General features: G+C 35.9%; 1 protein-coding gene across 1 annotated transcript; it reads left to right on the top strand.

Annotated features, from left to right (window-relative positions):
* The first annotated feature begins 700 nt into the window (after positions 1-700).
* On the top strand, positions 701-12,548 carry EQTN (equatorin). The gene is given in 6 exon segments (XM_037141065.2): positions 701-800; positions 4,179-4,265; positions 7,531-7,581; positions 8,777-8,836; positions 11,588-11,738; positions 12,368-12,548. Coding segments are annotated over 6 exon segments (630 nt in total).
* The last annotated feature ends 924 nt before the right edge of the window (positions 12,549-13,472 follow it).

Below are 13,472 nucleotides of genomic sequence, written 5' to 3'. Positions count from 1 at the left end.
ATTTCATAAGCTATATAAGAGTCTAACTCCCAAGCTGTGCAACTGAGAGTATTATAATGTTGAATTACATATTGAAAAATAATGTTGAATTACATATTAAAAAATGTTGAAAAATATTTTTTAATTAAATAAAATCCAGGAACCATGAAAACACATTTTTTAACTTTCAAAGAAAACTTATAATGGTTTATTTTTTACACTAAAGGCCATGATAACTCCGACAATAAAGCAGGCATCTGCCTGAGTCCCAAGCGTTTGGAAACTGCTCCCAGCATTCTTCACACTGGCAGTGATGTCACAATGTCCCAGCCGATCCAGCACCCGCTGGGCAACAGAAAGGCTGCAGAGACACAGTTCACCAGTGAATAAATCCCATCATCCCAATGAATTTTATGTTATTTACTTTTTTATCTGGGGTTTTTTCCTCAGGGATTAGTGGTGTGACTTCCAGTAACAAAGGTGAGTAAGCATTTAAAGCTTTCACAGACATAAGAAAGGTAACCCGTTATCCTACAAAATTGATATACAGCAATCTTCTGTGGTATAACAAAAGAAATATATAGGAGTATGGTATCATTTAGAATTTAAATCTCTGCCTCAAATTCTTTGTGAAAAGAATGTGGTTAGAAAATAAAGTAGTAAAAGAAGTGAACATGTATCGAATCTGTGGCATGTCATACTTTTTTTTTCAGAGTCTGATATGGTACCTATAATTGATGGAGAAAATAGTGAGGAAGAAATTAAGGATAATGTTCCTAATAGTGAAAAAAATGACCATCATTTTAAAGATACAAAACAATGTAAGTCTTTAAAGTTAATTGCAATACATATATAAAAGCTGATTATATTGGTTTGATTGAACTCTTTTAAAAACTATAATCCTATTATTTTTTCTACTTCTTAAATAGTAATTTACCTTATAGATGTTTCAATGTGTAAAATGAAATTTTTATTTTCTGCAACTTTTTCATGACATGTTATGAAGTTTTACAAGGTTCTCTTGGTAATTGCCCATAATCACCATAGGTGTCATTGTAGTATTATGGTTATTTATTCACATGCATAACAACTGACTTAATTCTGTGGCAAGTTAACCAAAATTTATTTGGAGTTGTGTATGAATTTCCTAGGGCTGATAAATAAAGTAACACAAACTGGTGGCTCAAAGCTGCAGGAATTTATTCTCTCACAAGTCCAGAGGCCAGAAATTCAGAATCAAAGTTTTTCTGGCACCATGCTCTCTCCAAAGCCTCTAGGGGAGGGTCTTTACTTACCTCTTCCAGCTTCTGGTAGCAGCAGGCATTCCTTGGCTTGCAGCAGCAGAACTCCAATCTCCAACTCACTTTCATGACCATCCCTCCTGTGTCTCTGTGCCCAAATTTCCCTCTTCACCTAAAAATAGCATTTATCTCAGATGAGGAGCCCACTCTAATCCAGTGTGACTTCATTTTAACTAATTATATTTTAAATGACCTTATTCCCAAATTAGGTCATATTCAAGGTTTTGGGGGTTAAGACTTCATATGTTATGGAAGATGGGGGGACAAATTTCAACCCATAACAAGATGACTTTGAGGTGTGTGGAGGGACCATTAAAGTTCATCCACCCTCCTCATATAGGCTTTCTTTCCATGTTCTTATAAGGTCTACAATTCTAAAAAGTGAAAATTTAATAAGAAAGTCTTGTTAAAATTATTTTAAATTAAGATTAAATCTAGTTATTCTGGGTTTTTATTAATATTAATCAAAGAAAAATTAGAAATACATATACACTCAAGTCCTTTGAAAACTATAACCCATTTCTATTGTTTTGGATTAATTGTTATCCCATTTCATATGTGGAAATAAACAACTCTGATGCTCAGAGAGGTCAATGCCCAGGTTTCATACATACCAAGGGGCAGACAGGAGTGGTGTGGAATCGGGCTGTCTCTACCGTGTGCCAGACAGTGCAATCATTTCCTTTTCAGGTTTTAACTCTATTTGAAGTAATCAGAGGGTAAACAAATCAATAGATTGGTGGTTACTTTGATTAAAGTAAAAAATATTTCTTATACACACATATATTTATATAAAAATATAAATGGGCCCTGGCAGGTGTGGCTCAGTGGATTGAGCACGGGTCTGTGAACCAAAAGGTCACTGTTTCACTTCCCAGTCAGGGCACATGCCTGGGTTGCTGGCCAGGTCCCCAGTAGGGGTTGTGTGAGAGGCAACCACACATTGATGTTTCTCTTCCTTTCTCCTTCCTTTCCCCTCTCTCTAAAAATAAATAAATAAAAATTTAAAATATATGTAAAAATTAATACCAGCATTTAAAAAATCATAAATGAATCATAATAAAGAATTGTGTTATGACCAACTCTTTTCATTTAACAACTCTGGAACTCTTTTCACATCTACCTCATCATTTTTAATGGATATATAATATTGCATAAAGTGATATTCCATAATTTATCACTGTCTTATAAAGAATTAAATTATGGGAAGCTTCTTCTTTGAATGCTCTTCCCATATACTCTTAGGTATATCTCTCTTTCGATATACCAAATTTTGGGATTGCTGAACAAAGAATAAATTCTTTAAAATACTGATAGATATAAAATACTGATAGATATCACCAAATTGTATTTACCAATTTGTATCCCGCAAGAATGCTCCATAATCTCACCTATGATAAACAATGTTAATGATATTTTGTGAAGAAGCGAGAAATTTCATTAGTGGTTTTAATTTGGACCCCAATTATTTGTGAAGTTGAATATTTTTCTCTGTACTTATTGGGCATTTAACTTCTACTCCTGTGATTTGTCTGTTTTTATCTTTGGCCCATTTTTCTATTAGATTGTATTTTCATTTATTTGTAGGGGCTCTTAACTGGCATATTAATTTGTGTGGTAAAAGTAACAAGTATTTTTTTCCTAGCCTATTGCTTATTTTTAAACCTGTTTTTTTTGGTGGGGAGGGGCAGGGGATGAAGCTCTAGTGCTCTGCAGTTAAACCTGTTTAGGTATCTTAGTCACACCGAAAATTTTACACTTTATAAAATCAAATTTTTTATTAATTCCTCTATAACTTCTATATTTTGTATCATGCTTAGAAAAGCCTTATTCAATTACATATTATATTATTTTCCTACTTTTTTGTTTCATATTTTAACTCTTAACTTAAATCCAGTTATTTTTGTATATGGCATAAAATATTTTTCAAGGAGAATCACCATGTGTGGAACATCAATTCCCTACTGATACAAATTTCACATTTAATATAATCTAAATTCTCATTTGAAATTCAGTCAATTGCTACCTTTATGTTTCTTTGATCTGTCTTTCCCTGCAAAAATACCACATTAATACTGGGCTGAAATTTTCTTTTTCTCTCCATAGATCTAGCTCAAAAACTTCTAAAAAATTATGATACATTAACAACACAGTTGTATGTGTGTGTGTGTGTGTCCTGACAGTAATAGATGTATACATATGTATTGAATACATATACATTCATGTGTGTGTAAAATTTTCTGTCATTTTATGAGATTTTGGAAAAAGGAGATATATATATATATATATATATATATATATATATAGTCAGCCATCTTTATCTGATTTATTTGACTCTGGTTAGGTGACTATGCCCATTAATTCTGAATTATAATCAACCCCACTGATGACTCTTAAGAGCAGGATCCTTTATGTACATATATAAATATGAATGTACATAGGAAACCCTGGTTGTTATTGAAATATATGCTTTTTAAGCTGAACTGTTCCATAGTTTAACAGAAGATTCAAGGGTCAATGAATGCTTCTTACTTAGCTTTCTGATAATGTAAATACATTAGCAGATGTAGATGTGAAAATATTACACACCTACAAATATACTTCAGAACTTATTTTGTATTTCAATGTTTTCCCATAAATTCCTCAATAATTTCTTCTTAGAAAGTCATTAGCAAAAAAATACTAATGTAGCTCTTTTCTTCATGAATTTTATTTTTAACCTTTGTCCTACTTCTTTGTTTTATAGATGAAGGATGTCTCAAATATGTTATTATTATTTTCCTGCAATTAGTCATTGCATATGTTTTGTGTTTTTTTTAAGTCAGATGAAGAAAAATGTAAAGGAACAAAAAGTCTAGACTTAGCTAGCGGCTGCAAACTTTTGTCTTATGATTTTAGATGCGTTCACAATACAAAGTTCAAATGGCACCCAGTCCGAAATATCTGTGAGAGCAACAACTGATCTGAAGTTAGCTCTAAGAAACTGTAAGTATTGAAATGCACCACTGCAAATATGAAAAGCCCTGAAGGCAAGATTTCAAAGCAGTAATACAGAATATTGCATAGAAAAAAGATTTTAAGAGGAGCTAATGTCAGAAGTCTTAGTTCCTAAATAAGGAGACTCCAGGTCTATTGTACTGATAAATTCAGAAGGCAAGGAGGTTCTTACATTTCTTAGGCTCACATTTTTGGTTTGCATGAAAATAAAAATTAAATTTAGAATGAAAAAAAATTGTATGTCTTTCTTAGACACATTTTTACTGTTCTCTGCTTTATACCTTCAGCTCTAAATATTATTTCCTTTTTTTACCTTTCCACCAAGCATAACTACCTGATAGATGAGTTTGGAGGCCAGTAAAAGTCTCCAAAATACATATAACACATCTTTTACCTTGGCGTGTTTCTGGCAATGGAGATTTTAATTAGTAAAAGACAGACTCAGTGAGCCTAATTATTAGTACAGCTACTTGATAGTAATGGAATATTTTGAGCAGTTTCAAACATTGGGACATTTCAAGGGCATACATTAATTAGACAGGTAACTCATGGGAATTTTGCTTGTATAAGCAAACATCTTGAGTTGATTGGGACAGGACACAAATTCTCTTAGGAGATGGATTTTTGAGGGCCCATGGAGATGATTCCAAAACCCTAACTTCTTTTCCCACAGTTCATGTCCCCAAAGAATTGTCAGAGAAAGTTGGATTGGGATCGGTTGCCGCCATGTCAAACAGGGTTCTGACAGTGGGAGACATGCTGATGTGGATGGGACATTCTAGAGGAGCTAGCCCCTCAGGAGAGTGGAATCTCTAGAATAATTTTGAATAACAATTCTTTCAGTCTGAAATTCTGAGGCAAAGTAGTGGAAGCAATCCAGACAGTCTTTCCCAATATGGCATAAGAGGATTGCATGCAGAGTCTAAGGATTTCTGACCAATTTTTCTAGTTCTTCCTAAGTCCATGTCAACCCTGGTAACATACTCTTTTCCACCCTTTCATGCCACTAGGTAGACTCTGTCTGAATACACTCTGCCTCTCTGTAGAACTCCACCTCTGGTGGGATTGCCTGTACTGCATATGGGAGTTTGTTGAACCCTGTAATAAACAAAGTTAACTGAAATTTCAGGCCAATTTCATGGGGGGGGGGTGGGCAATATGGTCCTCCAGTCACAGCTGTCCCCTGATACTCTCTCACTGACTTACCTCCAGATGGACACATTACAGACTGATATACGTACTAAATCAGGCCCAGAGATACTTGACTTGTGGTCCCAAATCTTTATATCGAAAACTCTGTTTTAGGTAGTAAGCATGAATATGTTTCCAATTTACATGGAAACTGATGTTGCCTCCTTTTTCTTGTCTTTACACTGAGAGCAACCAAACTGTCCTGGGCTGACAGTATCATTTGGAGGTCTGAGCAAGAAGCATCCGAGACAAAGATCTAACCCAGTGGGTCTTCCTTACCTCCAAGTGAAGCTTGTCCCCACAGTCCCGGCTTTTCCTCTCTCTTGCGTATTATAGGCATATGAATTGCACCTCAGGCAAACAGTTTATTTTTTTTCTTTCCCCTCTTTTATCTCAAAAAATTGTCAGCATCTTTCTGTTTTTTTTTCTCCTTTTCTTTGTTCCACTTTTTAGCTTAAATATAAGCCAAATAACAAATGTCAAGTCCATGTTTCTACATGCTGATAATCCACTATCCCTTTTCCTAGATAAACTCGTCAATGAAACAACTACACCGCCTTCTGGAAGACCCAGTGGAGATCACTCTAAAAAAAGATTTCAAAGTATTAAAGTTTCTACACTGTAGTTGTACCTGGAGCATATCATGAGTAAAAATTTAAGTTGTTTCACTACTCTGAGTAGTTCGTAATTGCATACTTAAAGAACTTGTACTGTTACAATTTAAAATCACTCTAAAAATTTTTAAACTGAAAATCTAAGGGTCAATTTTTAGATTATATGACAAGGCATAGAAAGTGAGCTCTTTTTATAACACAATTTTATTTTAATAAAATGTATTTGATTTATATTTATACCTATAGTTAACATAGGTATAGGTATAAATTTATTTTATATACATATGTAATACATTGTAATATAAGTTTTAATAATTACATAAAAATTTTTACCTGCTTGAGGAATAAACTTTTCCCTTCATAAGTCAATTATTAGTGTTTCTGAAGATTATTTGGGGTGGAGGAGTGGGAGTAAGAGGTTGCAAAATCAAAATCATCATTGACTTTCCTGCCAAGAATATTGTTCCTTATAAAGTATTTGTGAAACCATAACAACACAGGATAGCTTCAATGAGTGGTCTAACTGAGGACAACGGACATGTTGTTACATGAAACTCTATTTTCTCCAGTTCATGCAATACAAGTATGTTCCCAATATGATTGGTGTAAATTCATTTGCATCTTTAATGCTACTAAAAATAAAAATAAAAACCTATTCAGTGTCTTTGATATATTTAAAAATAGAAATCTGATCATCCTGGTATTTCCCTTCTTTAATATCTGGTAATTTACACTCAAGTTTTAATTTACTAGAAGTAAATGAAGAAGAAAAGAACAAAGAACCCTCTGGGAAAAAATATTAAAAAATGTAAAGTTATAACACTGTAGTCATGCCTGGAGCATATCATTATGTGTGTAAAAATGTAAGTCTCACTACTTAAATATGGAGTCACACTCTAACTTCTAACTAGGCATTCAAGTCTGAAATGACCTGCATTAAAGAACTTTTCACTCCCATCTCTGGTCACATGCCCCATCCACATTCTTCCTTCTAGACCACCAGGAGTTGGAGAGCTTATGATTTTGAGTTTGCTCACAGTGGAACAACCACTCTCTCCCCTTGTTGCCTGGCAAACAATTTCTAGTCTTCTGTGCCTGTATTGAAGCATCATCTCCCTTCCAAAGGGTATCCAACTTTTGCGAGTTGATTTTGGTCCCTCCATGTGCGCTGCCTGTGTGTTTCCTTCAAAGCCCTCCTTATCCTGCAACATCATTTGCAGTGATTCTTACTGCTTTCAAAGTCGAGTGTGTTCCTTGAGCATTGAGACTGTCTTGTTCATTTCTGTGACTTCAGTACCAACCATGGGGTCTGGCACATGGTAGGAGCTCAAGGTTTAACTATCTAAATGCCTAAACTAGCAAACAAGTGAATGAATGTTCTATCACAAATTTACTAAAGCCAAATTACCTTATTTTGTCATCCTGTTCTATTTTGTTTTTTTAAACAGAATCAACCCAACGTCCAAATGAGCCTGCATTTTGGACAATGTTAGCTAAAGGTAAACTCATAGTAGTTAGGTAGCTGGGAAAATGTTTTGTTGAACTAAAGTCATATGCAAAAAAGCCAAGATCTGTGTCAATATTTCTAATACTAACAATTAATGTCAACATTTTGCTGCCATCCTGTAATAGCAAATGCAAAGCAAACCCAGAATGTCAATCAAGTGCTTTGCTTCTAATTCTCCCCTGACAAGTTTTATGTTTCTACAACTTATCAATTTATGGTTTATTTGTGATTAAATATTTTAAATAGGGATCTTGCCCAATATAATCCCTCTTTGTGTTTGGAGCAGTATGCACGTAAGCACCTGGAGATGCAGGAATAAATGCAAAATGCATATCAAAATACATGCATGCATAAAATTCATGTATGTATCATCAATATACAAGCATACATTATAAAGGTAATGTGCATTATATATGTTTATGCATATGCAAATGTAATGTAAACACATACATGTGTGCATGTAATATCACACGTGCATGCATGTATCACCAATGTAAAATATATATCATATTCAGTTGACCTTCACTATTTGCATATTCTGTATTTGAGAATTTACCGACATCTAAGGTGTATTTGTATTCCCCAAAACTAATACCCGAAGCACTTTCACAGTTACATGCAGACATGCTCAGAGCAGCCAAACATTTAAATTGCCTGTTACTAACATTTGCAGCTGAGGTAGAAAAAGGTAACATCCTGTCTTCTTTTTTTTCATCTCTCATACTGTAAATAAATGTCATTTTTGTGATCTATTTAGTGCTACATGTATTTTCTGTTGGCAGTTTTGCTCTTTAAAATGCCCCCTAAGTGTAGCATTAGATACTAATTAGTGTTCCTAAGCATGAGACAGCTGTGGTGTATGCACCTCATGGAGAAAGTGTGTGTTAGGTGAGCTTTATTTAGGGGGAGCTAGAGCACTTGTTGGCTGTGGGTGCAATTTAACAGATCAGCAATATATACTGAAATAAAATATCTTTAAACATAATCACACATAAACAAGGTTTTGTACTGATTGTTTGATGAAAATGTGACCTCACAGGAACCTAACTAACCCTGTATTTCCCTTGGGGTTATAAAAACAACTACCATGAATAATGAGAATAAGCTGGATATATTACACACACGTGCACACACAATTTTAGTAAATGAATGTTGTTTACCATAACACCAATTTATTGTCTTAACAGCTTTAAATGAAACAACGGGGAATGAAGAAGCAAAAGATCAATTGTTTCAACCAATTCCAAGTAAGAACAAAATACTTCAATTAAATGAAAACATAAATACTTGCACACAGGGTAGTGTCTGCATGGTGACACTGTTTCTGGTAAGGCACATGTGAGTGGGCAGGGCGGTGGCTAACTGAAGCGGAGGGCATTAATTGTTTCAGGAGAGTTATGGTTTCCTATGTTAAGCCTATTCTCCAGCTACCATATTGCAGATAACTGTTTCTGTCTTCCTGTTTTATAACTTGTGTTCCTGAAACAGATGAGCCAAACAGAGGAGTAGACAGTGAATAAAATATAGAATGCAGTTTTTTTAATTGATAGACTTTGTATGTAGAGTAGTTTTAGGTTTACAGGAAACTTGAGCAGGAATTAAAGAGAGTTCTTGCATATTCCCTGTGCTCAGTTTCTCCATATTACCACCTGGCACTAGTGTGGTACAGTTTTCATAATTTGTAAGCCAATATTAATACTGTATTATTAACTGAAGTTCACAGATTACATTAGGGTCCACTTTTTGTGTTATACAAATCTGTTTTTTTATATTTTTTATTGTTCCTCAATTACAGTCAAACCTATGGGTTTCGATGAATGGAAATGTCACGTGTCCACCACTGCAGTATCACAAAGAATAGTATTCCGGCCCTAAAAACCCTCTGAGCTCCCTTCATCCTTCTCTTCCTCAGCCCGGCTTCTGGCAACTACTGAAATTTTCATGTCTCCACGGTTTTACCTTTTCTAGAATGTCACATATTTGGAAATACATATACATTAGGTAGCCTTTTCAGACTGGCCTCTTTCGCTTAGTGATATGCACATAAGATCCCCCCATAGATTTCCATGGCTTGATAGTTCATGTCTTTTTACCACTGTATAATATTCCACTATATGGAGGTACCAGTTTGTTTATCCAGTCACCTGCTAAAGGTCATTTGATTGCTTCCAAGTTTTGGCAATATAAATAAATCTATAAACATTCAGATGTAGGTTTTGTGAGGACACAATTTTTCGACTCATTTGAAATAACCAAGGATTGTTTATGTTGGCTGGATTGTACAGTAAGACTCTGTTTAGCTTTGTAAGAAACAACTGAACTATCTTCCAACGTGGCAACACCATGTTGCACTCTTGCCAGCAACGAATGAGAGAGTTCCTGCTGCTGAAGGCAGTAATTTTCATTAATGGATTAATTATATTTATATGCATGAAAGAACTCCGAATTTGGATAGAAAATTTCACGACAAGATAATATATGACTGTTCCTCAAACCTCTGTCTTGCAAATAAACCACCCAAGGAAGCAACAGCCCCTGGTGCCATGTGGAAGGCCTGTTCCGTCAGTTCAGCACTGGATTACTCATCACGGGCCCACTGCTGGCCTCCCAGCGCTTCAGGAAAGTGCAGCAAGGCATCTTTGTCCTAGGAGAGCTAGACACAGAATGACAGATCCTGGGACACTTGAGAAATACTTTGTCTTTTTAAGTCATTAAATCAAGTGTGATTGATTTTTAATCACATAGCTAGTGCTTTACATACATTACTATGTTAATCCTCACAGCAGCTCCATGAAGTCGGTATTATCCCCACCTTACAGGTGAGAAAACCAAGGCTGATGGAGAAAACCTGTTCAAACTTGCCATTAGAATTTTCATAATTTCCAGTGGGTAGGAATCCCAAATCCTTCTCTAGTTTTGCCCATCACCTCAACAAACATGCATTCTTTCCAAAACCTTTTTTAAAAGTAGCAGCAATTCAGGAGAACGGCCCATTTTAACATAATTTGTTTATTCCCAAAATATACTGCCTCAAAGTCAAGATGATATTCTTTGACAATTGTACACATTCGACTTCACTTTAACAATTACTGTTTTTAAAAATCAGAGCATAGGGACATGGGAGCTTGTCATTGCTTATTACCCAAAACATCATTACTTAGAAGAAAAGGAACACCCTTGAAACTCTTCAAGGATGTTGGGGGAAAGGGGAGAAATATTAACATGACCATTTAAAGTATTTAAAACTATCACTAAATAAATGTCTATTAAGTCTGGTGTATATTTTAAAAATATACATAACATAAAATTTGCAGGAAAGATATATTTTTATTAATAGATTTAGTAAAAAGACTTTTGACATCTCTGGATCCAGACATAATTTTTATTATATAATTATTTTAGAAAGTTAAATAAGTTTTAGTTTCTTGCTTTAACATCAAGTACATGAGGTTTGATCTCAGTAATAAAATGGCAAGTTCAGTTCTTCAGCCTCATGGAGAAAGCATCTGACACACCATCATATCAGCTTAAAGAAAAATCAGTGCATATCCCGAGAGTCCAATGGTCTCTTTCTCTTTGGAACAATGTGTGTAAATTCACATTTTTAATAGTAATCTCGTTAGAGTTTTGAGCTGGTTTTTACTAGGGCGGAAGTCTGCTACACACACATATTGGTAACCTGTGTTTGAAACCAGATTTTGCCACCTAATAGCTCTGTGTCATGGGCAAATTCATAACCTTCTGTGAACCTGTAAACTGGAGCCGAGGACAGTTTTTCCAGGGCTGCTGTGAAAGTTAAACCGAATCAGGTACTTGGCTGCAGAGGGTAACCTAGGTCCTTCTCCTTTGCACTGCCTGTGGGTAGGGGAGTGAGCAGTGAGTACTCAAGAGGGTGAGGGCCTTTCTGCAATGGCTTTGCAACCCTTACTTCTACCAAAAAAACATGCTGGACAAACACAGTTACTCTTTTCCATTGCATTGTCTTTCTTTCCTCTTAGGTTCTGATCTGAATGCTACAAATGAAGATGAAGGGGTAGAGCATCAGGATAACAAGTTAAAATTAATGCTGGGCATTTCATTGATGACCCTCTGCCTTTTTGTCATCCTCTTGGCAGTATCTAGTTCCCTGCTGTACAAACTGAAAACAAGGTAAGTCTACAGACCTCCTGAGTCTCTACAACATACATGATGTGCAGCTCTTACCCACATCTCCGACTGTCAGGAAAATGGAACTTTCAAATTCATCTAGAAGGCACTCAGTCGTCTCCATTCCCCTATTCAGAAAGAAAAATGCACTGTCTTAGGGAATACCCCTCTTGAGCATTTCCCAATATTTTAAAGAATCATCTACACACAGGAGTGTCCAATCTTTTGGTGTCTCTGGGCCACACAGTAAATACACTGCGACACATAAGCACAAAAAACCTCGGTGTTCTAAGTAAATTTAAAATTTTGTGTTGGGCTGCATTCACAGCCATCCTGGGATGCACGCGGCCCTGATTCTAGAACAACAAATTGCCCTAATCAACTGGAAAGAGTATAGAGAATCTGGATGTGCATCCTTTTTTGATAGCCTTGAACAAAAGGGCTGTGAGCTCTGTCTCAGTAACACATCTGCTTAGGGTCTAACAGTTTTCATTCACTTACGTAGTATTATACCAAGGATCCGACATATTGGGCAGAATTCATACACTTTTAATTTTCATGATGCATTTTTGGGTTGTGCTGCAAACATACACAATTTAAAACAATTCTTGACATATGTTTTCATTTTTCAGTTTTATAAAGAAGCATGAACGTGAGTACACTGTCAACCCACAGCTGGCAGTCCTGTCCTATTTTCAACCAGCAGAAGGCGTATCAGACACATCTTTTTCCAGGAGTGCTGACAGCAGCACAGTTTTGCCCTCACAATCTAAAACAATGGACGCAGTTTCCACAGCCTCAGAAGAAGACTGAGCCTTCAGAGTAAGGAAGTCACCCCAATGAAGAGGCAACTTTAGTTTTTTTGTCATTAAAAAAAAGTATCTTTCTTTATGAATCACATTAATGTCATGATTTGGAAACTGCTGAGGCATTCACATTTTTTTGGTGTCTTGAAGAGAGGACATATTCAATAAAATTCATCTATAAAAATTATTTAATAGAAAAATAAAATAATTTTAAGGTGTATAAAACTCATCACGTAAAAATAATCCTAGAAAGTGACTTATGAAAAGTATTCAGTCTAGGTTGTTTCATTTTTAAATGTGGACAATAAATATTTACCTACCTTACTTAAGGGCATTTTGAGGACTTTCAGGGTGATCACCATGATTTACATACCTTCCTACCACCAAAACAAAAGGAATACACCTGTTTATGTTTTCCCGGCAAAACAGTTGTGCCATATCAAGATATAAAACTAAATTAACATTAGAGACTCCCGGCAGTCTTGCATTGTTTAAATCATCAGGGCTGCTCTGACTCAGTGGCTTAGTTGGTTGGAATGTCATCCTGAACACCAAAAGGTTGCAGGTTCAATCTCTGGTCAGGGCACATACATAGGTTGCCAGTTCCATCCCCAGTTGGGGCATGTATATGGGAGACAGCTGATTGATGTTTTTCTCTCACATCAATGCTTCTCTCCCATTCTCTGTTGTTGGGAGCCATCCACTTGATTTCGGGGACTGTAGCCTTTTGTCTCACAGCAAGAGCTGAGTGAAAAGGCCTTGGGAACATGAACCACTAAGGAAACAGAACTTTACCCCTTGGCAGGAGCACAGTCCCTGCCTCCCTCACTTCTCCCTGCTTGGCCCTGGTTGGATGACTGGTTAGCCAATAACGAGTAAGACCTCTCAAAGGAGGAGGGACAACCTAAGACAGACACTGTTGTGAAGGGCC

Source organism: Artibeus jamaicensis, unplaced genomic scaffold (genome assembly GCF_021234435.1).
Source record: "Artibeus jamaicensis isolate MK-2021 breed Jamaican fruit bat unplaced genomic scaffold, CSHL_Jam_final scaffold_1964, whole genome shotgun sequence".
Taxonomy (NCBI): Eukaryota; Metazoa; Chordata; class Mammalia; order Chiroptera; family Phyllostomidae; genus Artibeus; species Artibeus jamaicensis.
Note: the sequence above shows the minus strand (reverse complement) of the source record. Positions and strands in the feature narration are given on the sequence as shown.